Genomic DNA, 18,680 nt, shown 5'->3' with positions numbered 1-18,680 from the left:
GTTTGTGCTATAATTATAATTGTGTATTTGAAATTCATTTAAATTTTATCCCTTCAAATAAGATACCCACACCTGCCACTGAGCAAGTTCTTATCATTTAATCAACGTATCTTTCAAGAAAATGACTGAGAAAAGGAAGTTGAGCTGTGGGGATAGTAGGTGGAATTTATAATTTTGGCAGTGTTCCTCATAGCCCAAATTAGTGACCTGTTATTGCACAACCTAACTCTGAAGTTGATGGAAAGTAAATAAAGAAGCTGCATTAAAGGTCACTAGTCTGAAATAAATAATGTTCCACCCCCAGCAAAGTTAAAAATTTCAGCTGTGAGAATTAGTCTGTTTTCAGAATGTACATGTTTTGTTGTTTGGTTGTTTAAGTTAACAGGCTTCAGCCATGTGGATTTCAATAAAACCTGGACTTATGGGACTAAAGTCCATTTTATCAGTTGGCTTTAAGATTTAATGTGAATTGAATTTGGGTAGTCATATTTGAATTCCAAATTCCAAAATTCAAAGTTTCATTTATCTCCAGCTACAACAACATTCATAGACACCCTTTGAAGGGTTATTGGATGTTGATGTGAAAAGAGTATCATTTTACTATGGGGATGGAAGTGGATTTTTAGGTGGAATATAGATGTTATTCTGCAACTTAATACTGTTACAGCTGAGCATTGGTTGTTCTAAATGGAAAAATTTTCTGCATGCCCTGCACCAGATGGATTGCCTCCTCAGGTAATCCTGAAGTAGCGGTATACATTGTGGCGACATTGGTAATGATCTTTCAGTAATCACTATATTCTGGGATGGTCCTGGAAGACTGGAAAAATCACAAATATCATCCCACTCTTCAGGAAGTGAGGGAGACAGCAGAAAGGAAATGATAGATTGGTTAGCCTGACACCAGTGATTGGGAAGATGCTGGAGTGGATTATCAAGGATGAGGTTACAGAGTACTTGGAGGAACATGACAAGGTAGGCCAAAGCCAGCATGGATCCCTTAAGGAAAATTCAGAGAAGTTGATGTTAATCAATTCTGTCCTACCATTCAATCATGAGCTGATCCATTTTCCCACTCCTCATTGCCTTGCCTTCTCCCCATAACCTTTGATGTACTGACTAATCAAGATCCTATCAATCTCTTCCTTAAATATGCCCATTGACTTGACTTCCACAACTGCCTGTGACAACATATTCCATAGATGCTTTATCTTTTGGCTAAGATATTCCCCCACATCTAATTTTCAAGTAAATGCCCATCATTCCTGAAGTAGTGCCCTGGGAAACAAACCTTTTACATCTACTCTGTCAGCATTTTCAATGAGATCCCTCCCAGCCATGGGTACAAGCAAGAGAGATCAAGCATTCCTCATATGATAACCCTTTCAATCTTGGAATCATCCTTATATATCTTCTCAAATGTCTGCACATGCTTTCTTAAATGAGGAGTCCAGAACTGATTACAATACTGCAAGTGAAGTCTCACTAGTGCCTTATAAAGCCTCAACAATAGAATCATAGAACAATAGAACATTACAGCACAGAAACAGGCCCTTCTAGTCTGTGCCGAGCTATTATTCTGCCTAGTCCCACTGAATCTCCCCCAATCCATAGCCCTCCATACCCTTCCTATCCATGTACCTGTCCAAATACTTGTATGTTAAAATTGAGCTTGCATTCACCACTTTAGCTGACAACTCATTTCACACTCCCACCACTCTTTGTGTGAAGAACTTCTGCCATACGTTTTCCCTAAACCTTTCCCCTTTCACCCTTGACCGACATTCTCAGGTTTGTATCTCACTGACCCTCAGTGGAAAAAAAACCTGATCTACATTTATTTCATCAACTTTCATTCATTCATCATCTTTCCTGATAACCTCCTTGAAAAACTCTTTAAGCTTGGTTAAACAGACCTACCATGCACAAAGTCATGTTGACTACCACTAAGCAGTCCCTGGCTATTCAAATTCTTGTATACACATTCCAATAATTTACCTATCACTGGTGTCAGGCTCATCATCCTATAATTTCCTGGGTTACTCTTGGAGCCTTTTTTAAACAATGGAACAACATGAGCTCCAATCCTCCAGCCCCACACTTGAGTCTAAGGACTTTTAAAATATTTCTGCCAGAGACCCTGCAATTCCTTCTCTAGCCTCCCTCAAGGACCAAGGAGCATCTTGTCAGGTTGATAAATGCCAGAGGGTCGAAAGATGGTTGATAATGCTGGTGGGGAGTGTGGGGGGTTGATTGAACTTTTGTAGTGGAATGCAGTGGTGGATCAATGGAAAATAGCACCTATGGCAGTGGTGGCCAACCTCTCGTGAGAGCAGGCCTTGGTAGCCACCACGTTGTATTTGGCTTCAGCCTTTGAATATGTTGAGAGGGCGGATGGAGCGTAGAAGAAAGATGTATCTATTCTTTGTGCTTTGATCGTGTTGCTCCCTCATCCAGTGCTGCCACCACTCACCCCCCCCCCCCATCGAGTGCCACCACTACCACCCCCCTCCCCCATCCAGCACCGGGATTCCATGCCTGGGGGTTCATCATGGATCAAGTATTCCATGAAAGGGTCAATGGTCTAATAAGTTTGGGGACCCCTGTCTTAAAACATTGGAATGATTTTAGAAATTATAATTTCACTTTTACACTCCTCCTAAGTAGTTCACATATTGACAATTCATTTCACCATCTGAGGTGTCAGTCATTAATGTTTCATTCAAAATGAATGTCTTGTTACGATTGCATAAATTTTCACTAGAAATATGACATTTGTCTGTAAACCTTATTGATGTTGTCATTGTTCCTCTAGGGCCTTAATGGACCCCCAGGTGCAACAGGAGCAAGAGGACCACCGGTAAGGCATCACTGATGATGATACGTCAGTCCAACACCATCAAGCTAATGATGATATCTATGTATTAATGTAATTGGTGTAACTTTGTATCATCTGATGTTTATTATTTGATCACAAAATAATGTACTTTAAATAATGAGTCCCATTCCTAACATCTTATTGGATATATCAGAGATTTAGCATTGTTTGCTTGAGATCTGGCACTTGCACTGCCTTCATGTTATGTCAGAATGGGGCAATGAGCAGTTGCTCTTCTTAAATCTGATGAAGATTGCAAATCAGATTAGACTCATGATTAAGCTTCATAATATTTGGAAGTTCCTTGGAGAGTTCATAAATTTGTTGTGGTTTTGAGGTCAGAAAGTTTTGAATTCTATAATGTATATAACCATATAATCATATAACAATTACAGTACGAAACAGGCAATCTCGGCCTCTCTAGTCCACACCTATTTAAGTGATCTCCTCTAGTCCCACCTACCTGCTCCCTGTCCATAACCCTCCAATCCCCTCACATTCGTGCACTCATCCAACCTTCTCTTAAATGACAAAATTGACCCTGCTGCAACCAGCTCTTCCAGAAGGTCATTCCACTCAGCCATCCCTCTCTGAATGAAGCTTCCTCTTGTGTTACTTCTAAAGTTTTGCCCTCTAATCCTTAACTTATGACCCATCATTCCAATCTCACCTACCATCAAGGGGAAGAACCTATTCACATCTACTCTTTCTATCCCCCTCATAATTTTATATACCTCTATCAAATCCCCCCTCAACCTTCTACGCTCCAATGAATAAAGACCCAGTCTACTCAGTCTTTCTTTGTATTCTAGATACTGCAATCCAGGCAACATTTTAGTAAATCTTTTCTGCACCCTCTCTACCTTATTGATATCCTTCCTATAATTTGGCAACCAGAACTGCATGCAATATTCCAAACTTGGCCTCACCAATGCCTTGAATAGCCTCAACATCACCTCCCAGCTCCTATATTCTATGCTTTGATTTATAAAGGCCAGCATACCAAAAGCCTTCTTTACCACCCTATCTACTTGAGAATCCATTTTCAAAGAACAATGAACCATTATTCCAAGATCGCTCTGTTCCTCTGAATTCCTCACCACCCTCCCTTTTTTCTGCATATGTCCTATTTTGATTATTCTTCTCAAAATGAAGCACTTCACACTTATCTACATTAAACTCCATCTGCTACTTTTCAGCCCACTCTTCTAAGCAGTCCAAATCCTTCTGCAGTCCCCAAAAACTATCCTCACTATCCACTACTCCCCCTATTTTTGTATCGTCCGCATATTTACTAACCTAATTTACCATCCCATCATCCAAATTATTAATATAAATGATGAACATTAAGGGACCCAACACCAATCCCTGAGGCTCACCACTCGTCACTGGCCTCCATCTTGACAGACAGTTATCCACCATGACTCTCCGGTGCCTATCTTCTAGCCACCGCTGAACTCATCTGACTACCTCAACATTAATCCCTAGTGCCTAAACTTTCCTCACCAACCTTCCATGTGGAACCTTATTGAAGGCCTTACTGAAATCAATATAGACGACATCTACTGCTCTACCCTCATCAACCTTCCTAGTCACTTCCTCAAAGGATTCAATAAGATTTGTCAAACATGACCTCCTCAAAGGATTCAAGAAGATTTGTCAAACATGACCTTCCCCTCATGTTGGGTATCCCTGATCAGATGGAGCGTAGAAGAAAGATGTATCTATTGTACATATTATCTCTAAGAATACTTTCCATAGTTCCATTTTAAAGATAGGTTTGGGTGCCTGAAAGAAGTATTTATGTGATTCTTTAACCTGCCACTTTCTTGTGCATTCTGTTGTTTCTAGATAAAGGAGCCTAGTAAAGTGTGATTGTCTCATAATGAGACAGTTATGATCATGAGAAAGAACAGTGGTACATCACATGGCTGCTTGAGCCTGTTATATTCTTTCATCTTGGCCTCAAATATACTTTCCAGTTGATTCTTCATCACTCTTGACTCTCCTATTGTCCAATCTTCTGTCAGTCTCCAATTCAATGAGTCAGGCTCTTCAGGTCTCCAGCTTAAATAATTCAGAACAGACCAGAGTTCCATGAGAAGAAATTCCTCCTTATCTCAGATTTAAACAGGCAGCCCTTTATTCTCAATGTGCTTACTTCTGGATCTCACCTTAAGTGGAAAAGGCTTTTTTGATGTCATTCCCCTTCAGAGTCTTACATGTTTTACTAAGATTTGTAGTTGATTTTGAGATGGGACTTTTCAGTACTTTGACATTTTTCTGAACCATTTTGTTAATCTCAGGAAGGAGGCATCAGGCAATGCTAACGATGACTCTTTGTTTTCCTTATGCCAGGCAAAAGGGAATTTCATGTAATATTAAATTTCCTGTACTACTATAGGACAATAAAAAGAATTTTGAATCTTGAATAGCATTACTAAGAGAAAATATTATTTCATCTGCAAAATTTCTTTATTCAATGTCCAAATCTATAACAGCATTAAATGTCAAAGGCTTGAAATCTTGATGGATAAGTACACAAATGGAATGATGACTGGCCTGCTTCTGTGATGTATGACACTATGACACACCAATCCTGATACATCAAGGAAGAAACTAGGCTCCAGTTTGCATTGAAGTCACTGGGGTAGATGAAACAAGTCAGCATGAGATCTGGGGCAGGGTGATATATATTGTGGTCATTCCTCTTAACATTATCAGCCTGAAAATTTGATCAAATGACAACGAAGCATTCTCCAGGTATAGCCTAAATACACTGCATCAAATGGAAGTGTTTCTTGTTTGAGGGGAGAAGGAGGCATGTGAAAACTAGTGCCATGGTGGCCTGGGATTAGATGGACAAAGTAATAGGAAGGAAAGTTGCTAATTATCCACCCGACATTGTCCCCAAGACACACAGTTTTTTTTTAAAAAAAAGCGCAGAATGTAATTTATTCATTGTACTGTCCCCCATGACCTTCCTGCTTTAGGACGTTCCAGAAGTAGTTACAAAGGATGAAACCAATAACTTCCCTTGATCCTATGTAATCCTTTCCTAGAGTTAAATAACATGCACCAGGAATGTTGAGGGGGACCCCCCTCCTTATTGGAACAGTACACCCTGGAATGCTGCACCTATCTGGTACCTATTGTAAAAAGGATCAATTGTAGAATCTAGTAAAGGGTAGTGGTAACATTGGTGAAAGGACGAATAGCAAAAAATATCGTGAAAGTTGGTGAAGAAATAGGTGTAATGAACAAATGAATATTCAACACAATTAAAATGTTTTAATTTAATATTGATTCTAAACAATGATATTTGAGTGAAATATTAGAAAATGCTAATTGACAATCAGAAAATGCAATGTTAAGTCTAATCAGATGCTTCATTGGCTTTGAATAAAGATGTCAAAATATGTTAAGCTCATTTCCATGTTCAAGTATGTTAAGCTTGATGTTATGAACATTCAATGTTAATAGTTCATATAATTTGAATTTATGGAATGTGAATTGGGTTTATTATTAATCCTTGAAGAATGAAATAGATGAAAGCCTGAATATACATTATTCTTGATCAGTACTGACTTTGTGTCCTGGGATTTGTCTTGTTGCTGCAAGGCTTGTTTTGTTTTTGATTGGCTATTGGCAAAGAAGTGGAGAAGCTTGATATTTAGCAATCAGACCATAATCATTCTCAATATATAAAATAACGTGATGTATAGCCATACATCATGATCCATCATCGAGTTCTTCCATGAGATCTTCTATGCCAAGGTGATTTAATTGCTCCTCTGTATCTCCTCTAAATCTTGGTTTTTTTTTATTTCTGGGAAAAAGTTTCCCACAGTCTACCCCATTGTGAAATACCTCTTTCTATCATTCTCAGATAAATTGAGTCCAAAGGTGCAATTTGTAAGTGCTTCAGAGTAGGCTCAGAAGTATCAGGACACATTGGACTTGTTTGTATTTTTCTCTCTGAGGAGAAACTGGGTTGATATTGGGACTTAGTTTGAAACATTACTGGAAGTTGTACAACATCAGGGTCCATAGAGCATTCATCAATCATGTGTTCTGCAGTATTTAGCTTCCAAAGTTCTCGTAATGACACTCCATTACTGCAGGTGTTATGTGGCCATAGCTAGTCACCAATGGTGGTTAGACCCCTTAGGTAGAGCATGAAACAAAGACATATCCTTCAGCTAAGATCATGTTGCCACGGGCCTTCAGAGGCAGTGCACAGTGCCTGGACTTGTCATATTAGCAATGCACAGGCACAGGGTTTCCAATGCTGCCATCACTGAAGTCATTTCTGGATTAACCCTATAACCATTTACGGGCTATAAATGATCTTTGTCATGTGTCCTAGTTTAATGCTCTCTTTAGCACCAGAGAGGTCATTGGCATCATGCTAACAACTAAATAGCTTCATCCATTCAGACATAAGAGAGGAAAACCTGGCATTTCAGGCAGTGGGGTTTGATTCCAATGAGTGCAGTTGTCAACAGAATGTATAATTAGCATAGGCCATTTAAAAATAATAAAAGGAAGTGTTCATTACATTGTCTTTATAATTGCATGAACCAATTAATACTTTTATTCTTTTCCAACAGGGACCACTTGGTCCAGATGGTGAGCAAGGACCTGCAGGGATCCAGGGACCAAAGGTGGGGAATGTTCATTGATTGTGGAATCAATCGATTGAATCTCCAATAATTTTTTTTTAAAAACACAAATATATCAATATGCCATTATGGTTTATATTTAGTAAGCATTATCATTGAAGATCAATATCTGCTTAAAAAAAAATAAGTGCTGTTTAGTGTTTCTTTTTTGGCTTGGTTTCGCGGACGAAGATTTATGGAGGGGGTAAATGTCCACGTCAGCTGCAGGCTCGTTTGTGGCTGACAAGTCCGATGCGGGACAGGCAGACACGGTTGCAGCGGTTGCAGGGGAAAATTGGTTGGTTGGGGTTTTGGGTGTTGGGTTTTTCCTCCTTTGCTTTTTGTCAGTGAGGTGGGCTCTGCGGTCTTCTTCAAAGGAGGTTGCTGCCCGCCGAACTGTGAGGCGCCAAGATGCACGGTTTGAGGCGATATCAGCCCACTGGCGGTGGTCAATGTGGCAGGCACCAAGAGATTTCTTTAGGCAGCTTAGTGTACATTTGTGTTTTTTCAAATGTTTTAGTAATTGTTTCTACAACCTGAGCACAAATCAATAATGACTTGTATATTCATTCTCCAACTTGGGGTCTTACTAGAATAGTATTTGATATGGTGCAGTGATGCTTGAATTGATGACACATGTTTACATGTTTAAAATCTGTTTTGGTGAAAACTGAGGATGTTTATTATTTTGTTTTAATTTTTAATGCAGCACATCAACATGTTGATGTTGAGATTGAAATATAAGATAGAATGGATAATAATGGATTTGTACTCTCTCCTTAACCCTTTCTGATTTTTATTACCATTGATTTTAATGAAAATATGAAACTTTAAAGATGCAAACCCTTTGCACTGATCTTGCACAATCCAAATGATCTTCTCATAGTGCTACTATTGAAATATGTTAGTTTTACTATCAAATGGCTTTGAATAAATGAAAGGCTAGTTAAGGGTGACTTAATAATAGGTTTGTTAATGTATATTTAGGTTTGTAGAAAAAAACAAATTAGTTTTAAATTTTCTACTCACCGCTGTATGTATTGTGTGGAAATCTAGTCAATTGCACCATCTCCCTAGACTCCTGAGGTGAAGTGAATTAATACTACCCTGTGTAACAAGTTCCCTGGATCACTTGATCTCTATTGTCCAATTAGCTTCCTAACTCCAACTGCCTGAGTCACCGGACTCCAATTGCCAAGTTCAGCCTTCAGATAAAATCCCTGTTGAATCCCTGTTCCAAATGCAAGTGATGAAAAGAATGTAAGGACAAGGAAAATGAATGCGTGGTTGAGAGGCTGGTGTACAGGACAAAGATTTGGCTTCTTGGATCATTGGGATCTCTTTTGGGGAAGGCATGATCTTTACAAGAGGGACGGGTTGCACCTAAATCCAAAAGGTGTCAACATTTTGGCAAGTATGTTTGGTACAGCAGTGGGGCAAGGTTTAAACTAATTTGGCAGGGGTATGGAAACCTGAGTGATAGGGAAAAGGGAAGGGAAGATAAAGTAATGGCCAGGAAAAGTAATATTGGGAGGAGAAAGTAAAAAATCAGATGGTGCAGTGAGTTTTAGGGTCAATGATAGTGGTAAGAAAATTACAAAGAAAAATAGTGGGCAGAAAAATTAAAAGAAAAGGTTACAGAAGTCACTAGATACTAAAAGGACAAAGAGCATAAGGGCACTTTATCTGAATGCCTGCAAAATTAGAAATAAGGTTAGTGAACTTGAGGCGCAAATCGGTAACCATGCCTATGATTTGGTAGCCATCATGGAAACATGGCTACAAGGTGACCCTAAATGGGAATTAAACTTTCAAGGGTATCAAGTGGTGCAAAGAGATAGACAGGATGGTAAGGGAGGTGGAGTTGCACTCTTAATCAAAGATGAGCTCCAGGCAGTAGTGAGGGATGATATAAGATCTAAAGAGCATAATGTTGAGTCCATTTGGGTAGAGATAAAGAATAACAAAGGGAAAAAATTATTGGTGGGTGTTATCTATCGCCCACCAAATAACAATAGTTTAGTGGCACAGGAAATAAATAGAGATAAGTGAGGCATGTAATAATGATACGGCAGTAGTCATGGGGGACTTTAACTTCCACATAGATTGGGAAAATCAAGTTGGTCGTGGGAGTCTGGAAGAGGACTTCATAGAATGCATCTGTGACAGCTTTCTTGAGCAGCATGTTAAGGAACCCACAAGAGAAAATGCTCTCCTGGATTTAGTGTTGTGCAATGAGATAGGTAGAGTAAATGATGTAATAGTCAGAGACCATCTGGGAAATAGCGATTGGGAAGTATGATTGAATTTCTCATTCAGATGGAAGGGGAAATAGTTAGATCTAAAACTAATATATTATGCTTAAACAGGGGTGACTACCATAGGATGAGGGAGAAATTGGGCAGAGTGGACTGGGAGCACAGGCTAATTGATGAAACAGTTGAGGAACAGTGGAAGATTTTCAAAGAAATATTTTGTAATACTCAACAAAAATATATTTCGGCCAGGAAAAAGGGCAGCAAGGGATGGAAAAATCAACAGTGGTTAACAAAGGAAATAAAGGAGAGTATAAAATTGAAGGCGTAGGTGTACAAAGCTGCAAAGAGCAGTGGGAAACTGGAAGATTGGGATAACTTTAAGAGACAACAAGGGGTTACAAAGCGGGTAATATGAAATGGGGAAAAAGGATCATGAATGTAAATTGACACAAAATATAAAAACAGAAAGCAAAAAATTTTATAAATATATAAAATGGAAGAGGGTGGCCAGAGTTAACATAGGACCCTTGGAGGATGAGAAAGGAAAACTGGTAGCAAAAAAGGAGGAAATGGCCGAGGCATTGAACAAATATTTTGTGTCATTCTTCACGGTGGAAGGCACGTCCAGCATGCCCAAGTGCGGAGTTAAGGATGCAAATTTTGGGGAGGGCCTTGATAAAATAGTTGTTACAAAGGAAGTAGTGATGGAGAAACTAATGGGACTAAAGCCAGACAAATCTCCTGGTCCTGATGATATGCATCCAAGGGTTCTGAAGGAAATGGCAGAAGTTATAGTTGATGCATTGGTGGTCATATACCAAAATTCCTTGGATTCTGGGCAGATCCCGGCAGACTGGAAGACAGCAAATGTCACGCAACTTTTTAAGAAGGGATGTAGGCAGAAGACTGGAAATTATCGGCCAATTAGCTTGACATCTGTAGTTGGAAAAATGCTTGAAGCCGTCATTAAAGATGAAATAGTGAAACTTTTGGAATATACGGGTTCAATCAGGCAGACGCAGCATGGTTTTAGAAAGGGAAGATCTTGTTTGACAAACTTGTTAGGATTCTTTGAGGATACAATGGGTGCGGTGGATAGAGGGGAACAGGTTGATGTTGTATATTTGGATTTCCAGAAAGTGTTTGATAAACGCTCAAGAGACTTATCAGTAAGTTACAGGAAAGTGGAGTCCGGGGAAGTATATTGGCATGGATTGAAAATTGGTTGTCTGACAGGAGGCAGAGAGTTGGGATAAGTGGGAGTTTTTCAGGTTGGCAGAGAGTGGTAAGTGGGGTGCCGCAGGGGTTGGTGCTAGGCCCACAACTGTTCATCATTTACATTGATGACTTGGAGGAGGGGACAAAATGTGGTGTAGCCAAGTTTGCAGATGACACCAAATTGAGTGGAAGAGCAAATTGTAATGAGGATGTGGAGAGTCTGCAGAGGGATATAGTTAAGTTGGATGAGTAGGCAAAGGTCTGGCAGATGGAGTACAATGTTAGTAATTGTGAGGTTATCCACTTTGGCAAGAAAAATAAAAGAGCTGAATATTATTTAAAGGGTGAAAAACTACAGCATGCTGTTGTGCAGAGGGACTTGGGAGTGCTTGTGCATGAATTGCAAAAAGTTAGGTTGCAGGTGCAGCAGGTTATTAAGAAGGCAAATGGAATGTTGGCCTTCATCGCTAGAGGAAATGAATTCAGGAGTAGGGAGGTAATGTTGCAACTCTATAAGGTACTGGTGAGACCGCACCTGGAGTACTGTGTCCAGTTCTGGTCTCCATATTTGAGGAAGGATATACTGGCTTTGGAGACGGTCCAGAGGAGGTTTACTAGGTTGATCCCTGGGATGAAGGGGTTGACTTATGATGAAAGATTAAATCGTCTAGGATTGTATTCCCTCGAGTTCAGAAGAATGAGAGGAGATCTTATAGAAACATATAGGATTATGAAGGGTATGGATAGGATAGATGTAGGAAGGTTTTTTGAGCTGGCTGGGCAAAGTAAAATGAGAGGACACAGTCTCAAGATTCGGGGGAATAGATTTAGGACAGAGATGAGGAAAAATAGTTTTTCCCAGAGAGTAGTGAATGTTTGGAATTTTCTATCCAGGGAAGTGTTTGAGGCTGCCTCATTAAACATATTTAAAATTTGGTTAGATAAATTTTTACATGATAGAGGAATTAGGGGATATGGGGGAGAAGGCAGGTAGGTGGAGCTAGGTCATAAATTAGATCAGCCATGATCTTACTGAATGGCGGAGCAGGCTCGATGGGCCATTTTTGGCCTACTCCTGTTCCTACTTCCTATGTTCCTATGTATGCTACAGGTTCATTAAATTGAAACTTTAAAGAACTGATGACACAATGAAGCACCTATTGTGATTCTTGTTTGGAACAGATGCAAGGTAATTGCTACAAGCACAGAAAATATAGAACCATAGAATGTTACAGCACAGAAAAACAGGCCATCTGACCATTCTGGTCTGTGCTGACCAATAAAACTAGCTAATCCGTCTGACCTGCTCTCATTCCATAACCCTCCAGACGTCTCCTATCCATGTATTTATCCAATATGTTTTTAAAACTCAAGGTTGAATCAGATGGCAGCTCATTCTTCCCCCTAATGTTCCCCTTATACCTCTCCCCTTTCATTCTAAAGCTATAACCCCTGGTATATATCTCCCCCAATGTAAGTGGAAACATCCTACTCACATCTACTCTGTCTATACCCCTCATAATCTTATAAATTTCTGTCAAGTCTCCCCTCATTCTTCTTCGTTCCAAGGAGTATAGTCCTAACCTGTTTAATTTTTTCTGATAACTCAACTCCTGAAGCCTCAGCAACATTTTAGCAAATCTTCTCTGAACTCTTTCAATCTTATTGATACATTTCCTGCTGCTGGATGACCAGAACTGCACACAATATTCTAAATGTGGCCTCACCAATGACTTGAATAACTTCATCATAACATCCCAACTTCTATACTCAGTACTTTGAATTATAAAGGCTAAGATGCCAAATGCTTTCTTTAAAACCCTGTCCACCTGCATCACCACCTTCAGGGAACAATATGTATGTATTCCCAGATCTCCTTGCTCCTCCGCACTCCTGAATGGCCTACCATTTACTGTGTACATCCTACCCTGATTCACATTTCCAAATTGCAATACCTCATACTTATCTGCATTAAAATCCATCAGCCATTTACTGGCCCAATTTCCCAGCTGGTCCAGATCCCTCTGCAAGCTTTGAATATCTTCCTCATAGTCCACAATGCCTCCTATCTTTGTGTCATCAGCAAATTTGCTGATCCAATTCACCACGTTATCATCTAGGTCATTTATAAAGATAACAAACAATAATGGTCGCAACACATATCCCTGAGGCACACCACTCAACCCAGACCTCCAGTCTGAGAAACAACCATTCACCACCACTCTCTGTTTTCTTCCACCAAGCCAATTTTGAATCTAGTTTGTAACCTCTCTATGTATACCTAGTATCCTAACCTTATGAACCAATCTCTCATGTGGAACCTTGTCAAATGCCTTACTAAAGTCCATATAGACAACACCCACATCCTTCCCCTCATCAACCTTCATGCTAACTTCCTCAAATAAACTCTACAGGATTTGTTAAACATGACCTACCATGTACAAATCCATGCTGACTATCCTTAATCAGCTGATGACAGTCCAATTAACTATATATATTATCTCCCAGAAGTCCTTCAAATAATTTACATACTACTGATGTCAGGCTCACTGGCCTATAATTGCCTAGTTTACTCTTGGAGCCCATCTTAAACAGTAGGACAACATGAGTCACCCTCCAATCCTCCAGCATCTCCCCGTGACTAAAGACATTTTCAATGTATCCACCAGGGACCCTGCAATTTCAGCAGTAGTCTCCCTCAAGGTGCAGGGAAATATCATATCTGGTCCAGGGGATTTATCTACCTTTATTCATTGCAAGGCAGCAGGCACCTCCTTCTCCTTAAACTCCACATGTTCCATGACATTTCTATTTGTTTCCCTTCCATCCTTATTCACCATGCCAGTTTCCTGTGTAAATACTGATGGAAAAATATTGTTTAAGGTCTCTCCATTTCACAAGGCTGCACACATTGTTGACCACTCTGATTTTCTAGGGGTCCAATTTTGTCTCTTAATATCCTTTTAATACTTGTAGAAACCCTGTGGATTTTCCTTCTCATTATCTGCCAAAGCACCTTCATGTTTTCTTTTTGCTTTCCTAATTTTCTTCTTAAGCATTCTCCTACATTTTCCATAATCTGCAAGTAGCTGATTTCCTCCTTGTTTATACTGCACAAATAGTCCCTCTTTTTCTTAACCAGCTCTCTAATATCTCTTGAAAACCAAGGTTCCCTATGTCTGTTAACTGCCCTTATTCATGGAAGGAACATGCAAACTCTGCACTCTCAAAATTTCATCCTTAAAGCCCTTCCACCTGCTGGATGCATCCTTGGCAGAAAATAACTCTTTCCAATTGACTCTTCCGAGATTCTTCCTAATTTCCTTAATATTTCTCCAATTCAGAAACTCAACTCGAAGACTGCACCTATCCTTCTCCATAATTAACTTTAAACTAATGATAATTTGGTCACTGGACCCAAAAGGCTCACCCAGACTTACTTCTGCCACCTGACCTGCCTGATTCCCTAAAAGAAGATCGTGTTGGATCTTCTCTTGTTGGTACCTCGACATATTGATGTAGAGAACTTTCCTGTACACATTTGACAAACTCCAACCCATCCAATCCTTTAACTGTATGAGAAACCCAGTCTATGTGCGGAAAGCTAAAATCTCCTACTATCACAACTTCCTGTTTCTTGCACCGGTCTGCTATCTCGCTACAGATTTGCTGTTCTTTTCTTTCTTTCTTTGGCTTGGCTTCGCGGACGAAGATTTATGGAGGGGGTAAAAAGTCCACGTCAGCTGCAGGCTCGTTTGTGGCTGACCAGTCCGATGCGGGACAGGCAGACACGATTGCAGCGGTTGCAAGGGAAAATTGGTTGGTTGGTGTTGGGTGTTGGGTTTTTCCTCCTTTGCCTTTTGTCAGTGAGGTGGGCTCTGCGGTCTTCTTCAAAGGAGGCTGCTGCCCGCCAAACTGTGAGGCGCCAAGATGCACGGTTTGAGGCGTTATCAGCCCACTGGCGGTGGTCAATGTGGCAGGCACCAAGAGATTTCTTTAGGCAGTCCTTGTACCTTTTCTTTGGTGCACCTCTGTCACGGTGGCCAGTGGAGAGCTCGCCATATAATACGATCTTGGGAAGGCGATGGTTCTCCATTCTGGAGACGTGACCCATCCAGCGCAGCTGGATCTTCAGCAGCGTGGACTCGATGCTGTCGACCTCTGCCATCTCGAGTACCTCGACGTTAGGGGTGTGAGCGCTCCAATGGATGTTGAGGATGGAGCGGAGACAACGCTGGTGGAAGCGTTCTAGGAGCCGTAGGTGGTGCCGGTAGAGGACCCATGATTCGGAGCCGAACAGGAGTGTGGGTATGACAACGGCTCTGTATACGCTTATCTTTGTGAGGTTTTTCAGTTGGTTGTTTTTCCAGACTCTTTTGTGTAGTCTTCCAAAGGCGCTATTTGCCTTGGCGAGTTGTACAGCCCTATTAGCATGCCCTTCCCATTTCTCAGTTCCACAAATATGGTCTCTGTAAATGAGTCCTCAGTGCTGTCCTGTCTATGCACAGCTGTGATATTTTCCATGACTAGCAATGCCACACCTCCTCTTTTCCTCCCTCGCCCTCTATTCCATCTGAAATTTCAGAACCCTGAAGCATTGAGCTGTCAGTCCTGCCCCTCCTGCAACCAAGTCTCCCTAATAGCAATAGTGTCCTAATCCCACATGGCAATCCTCATTCTAAGATCAACCGCCTTACTGACAATACTCCTTGCTTTGAAGTAGATGCATGTGAGACCATTTCTTTCCTGAACAACCCTATCTTTACATGCAGTCCTTCCATAACTCTCATCATCCTCCATCTTACTATTTGCTCTAACACTCTAGTTCCCCTTCCCCCTGCAAATCTATTTTAAACCCCCAAAACAGCACAAGCAATAAACAACCCACAAAGATATTCTAAATTGGTGTTTATTTTGACATCGTTTTAAACATTCAGTTCTTGCTATCACTGTTTTGTGCCCTTCACTTGTTGTCTGTGTCTATTCATTTCTCGGTCTATTTTTATCTTTTATTATTTTACTGTCACCTATTTAACTCTCAATATTGTAGGGATATCTTATTTTGGTTTCCATGCAAACCAATGCTGACAAGAAAAATCCAGGTATATGGATGTGGTGATGACCCTGAACCTCCTCATCACCTGATGAGCAGCTGCTAACAATTCTCTGCCTTGTCTCCTCATTTGCTGCTCACCACAGCAGCAGGGAGGCCATTGGCCAATGCACTCACAAATTTGTTGACCTGATATCAGAATTTTCAGCAATATGAAACATTAACTCTTCCCTCTTCCCAGATGCTGCTTGATATCAGTATTTCCAGCATTTTCTCTTTTTATTACATAGAACAGGTGTCCAGGATGAACATTCAGGCACAACATAGGAAAGAACTGCTAGAAATCTGGATGGGCATCATTTACATGGAAAAGAGATCTTGAATATGTGTGGATGCAATTCACATGGGAATGGATCTCTGGAAAGAGATTGAACCTAATTCAAATGGGACAGGAGTTCTGGGAAAGCATTTGGATAAAAAATTATATGACCCAGATGTGAAGAAAAAGCTGGGTCTTACTTACTCAAGAATTCTGCAGGGAACAATATTTCTTGTTGTCCAGTTTGGGTTTTGCCAAGATTACTTAGCTCCAGACCTCTTTGCAGTATTTGTCAAAGGACTAAATTCCAGATGCGAGGCAAGAATGATAGGTCTTGACGTCAGGGCAACATTTCACTGTGCTTGAGTAAAATTGAAGGCAATGAGCAACCCTTGTTTTTCTTCTTGCTCTTTCAGCTTACTTAAGTATGGATTGATTGCATGGAAAGCAGACAGAGCAAAGTGTTGCACTGTCTCTTGGTGCATGTGACCATGCACAATTCAGTTCAGTCAAGGAGAGAAGACTCCAGTGGATGGAGGAATTTTACAGAACTTAAAACTATAAAGGTTTTGATAGAGAAGGCTTAGATTGAGTATTTTATTTGTGAGTAAAAATAAAGCTCAAATCTATCAATGCAATATCAACCCAATCTTTGAAGTGACGTGGCCACCAAAGGGAATTATTGAGGCAAATTTTAAGGGGACAGAAAAAGCAAAAAGCAAAGAGAATAATGTCTTGTGCTCATAGGAGGAAAGGTGAAGGCTGGATTGAAACTAAAGCGCCATTCTAGAATGACTGGATTGAGTGGCATATTCTGTAAGAAGAATCAGAATAGGACATATGTGGTAAATGGGAGAGCATTGAGGAATACAGAAGAGCAGAAAGATTTAGGAGTAACGGTACATCGTTCCCTGAAGGTAGAAACTCACGTGAATAGGGTGGTGAAGAAGGCTTTTAGTATGCTGGCCTTTATCAATCATTGCATGGAATATAGGAGTTGGGAGGTGATGTTGAGATTGTATAAGACGTTGGTGCGGCCTAATTTGGAGTTCTGTGTGCAGTTCTGGTCGCCTAATTATAGGAAGGATATAAACAGAGTGGAGAGAGTGCAGAGAAGGTTTACCAGAATGTTGCCTGGGTTTAAGCATCTGGAGTATGGGGAGAGATTGGACAGATTGGGTCTTTATTCTTTGGAGCGTAGAAGGTTGACAGGGGATTTGATAGAAGTATTTAAGATTATGAAAGGGATAGACAGAGTGGATGTGGATAGACTATTTCCGTTAAGAGGAGGAAAGATTAAAACAAGAGGACATGAGTTAAGAATTAAGGGGCAGAGGTTTAGAGGTAACATGAGGGGGAACTTCTTTACTCAGAGAGTGGTAGCTGTGTGGAATCATCTTCCGGGAGAAATAGTGGCGGCGGAGTCAATTGTATTATTTAAGAAAAGGTTGGACAGGTATATGGATGAGAAGAAGATGGAGGGTTATGGGCATTGTGCAGGGAGGTGGGACTAGAAAGGGGTGTTTGGTTCGGTGCGGACTAGAAGGGCCTAATGGCTTGTTTCCGTGCTGTAATTGTTATGTTATGTTATATGTTATGTTATGATTCCATTTACTCTTTCCACAGTCTTAGGTGATTGTCTGCATTGATTACTAAGCACTATTTAACATTTTGGTTAGGCTACATTTGGAATACTGTGTGCAATTCTGGTCACCCCATTACTGGAAGGATATGAAGGTTTAGGAAAAGGTACAGAAGAGTTACCTGTTCCAGAGAGTATGAGTTTTAGGGAGAAATTTGGTAAACTTGGGCTGTTTTCTCAAGAGCGTAGGAGGCTGCGAAGAGGCATGATAGAGATTTATAAAATCTAACATTCTGGTTCCCCTTTGAAAAGGTGGACAGTCAGAATCTTTTCCCCAGAGTCACAGACTAGAGGACCTGCATTTAAGGTGAAGGGGAGGAAGATTAAGGGAGGCAAATATTTTACACAGAGTGGTAGGTGTCTGGAACGGGCTGCCAAGTGGTGAAAGCAGTTAATAAGTAGCATTTAAGAGGCTTCTAGATAGTCAGATGAATATGAAAGAGATGGAGGGATATTTATAAAGTGCAAGCAATAGAGTTTTAGTTTGATTTGGACATCACGTTCATCACAGACATGGGTTGAAGGGCCTGTTCCTCTGCTGCTCTGTTCTATGTTAAATTATGGTACATGAGTGCGAGTGGTATATTTAAGCACCAAATTAATCACATGATGTGCTCCTGATCTATTATTAACCATGTGTTGCTGGCT

At 40.4% G+C, this 18,680-nt stretch overlaps 1 protein-coding gene across 2 annotated transcripts in view; it reads left to right on the top strand.

Moving 5' to 3' along the window:
* Positions 1-18,680, top strand: part of LOC138751433 (collagen alpha-1(XXVIII) chain-like) — a 216,801-nt gene that overhangs the window by 37,910 nt on the left and 160,211 nt on the right. For both annotated transcript variants that reach the window (XM_069913684.1, XM_069913685.1), the window contains exons 10-11: positions 2,816-2,860; positions 7,492-7,545. In XM_069913684.1, the coding sequence (XP_069769785.1) occupies positions 2,816-2,860; positions 7,492-7,545 (99 nt within the window). The remainder of the gene's footprint in view (positions 1-2,815; positions 2,861-7,491; positions 7,546-18,680) is intronic.

This window comes from Narcine bancroftii, chromosome 1 (assembly GCF_036971445.1).
Source record: "Narcine bancroftii isolate sNarBan1 chromosome 1, sNarBan1.hap1, whole genome shotgun sequence".
NCBI lineage: Eukaryota > Metazoa > Chordata > Chondrichthyes > Torpediniformes > Narcinidae > Narcine > Narcine bancroftii.
This window is presented reverse-complemented; position numbering and strand designations above follow the sequence as displayed.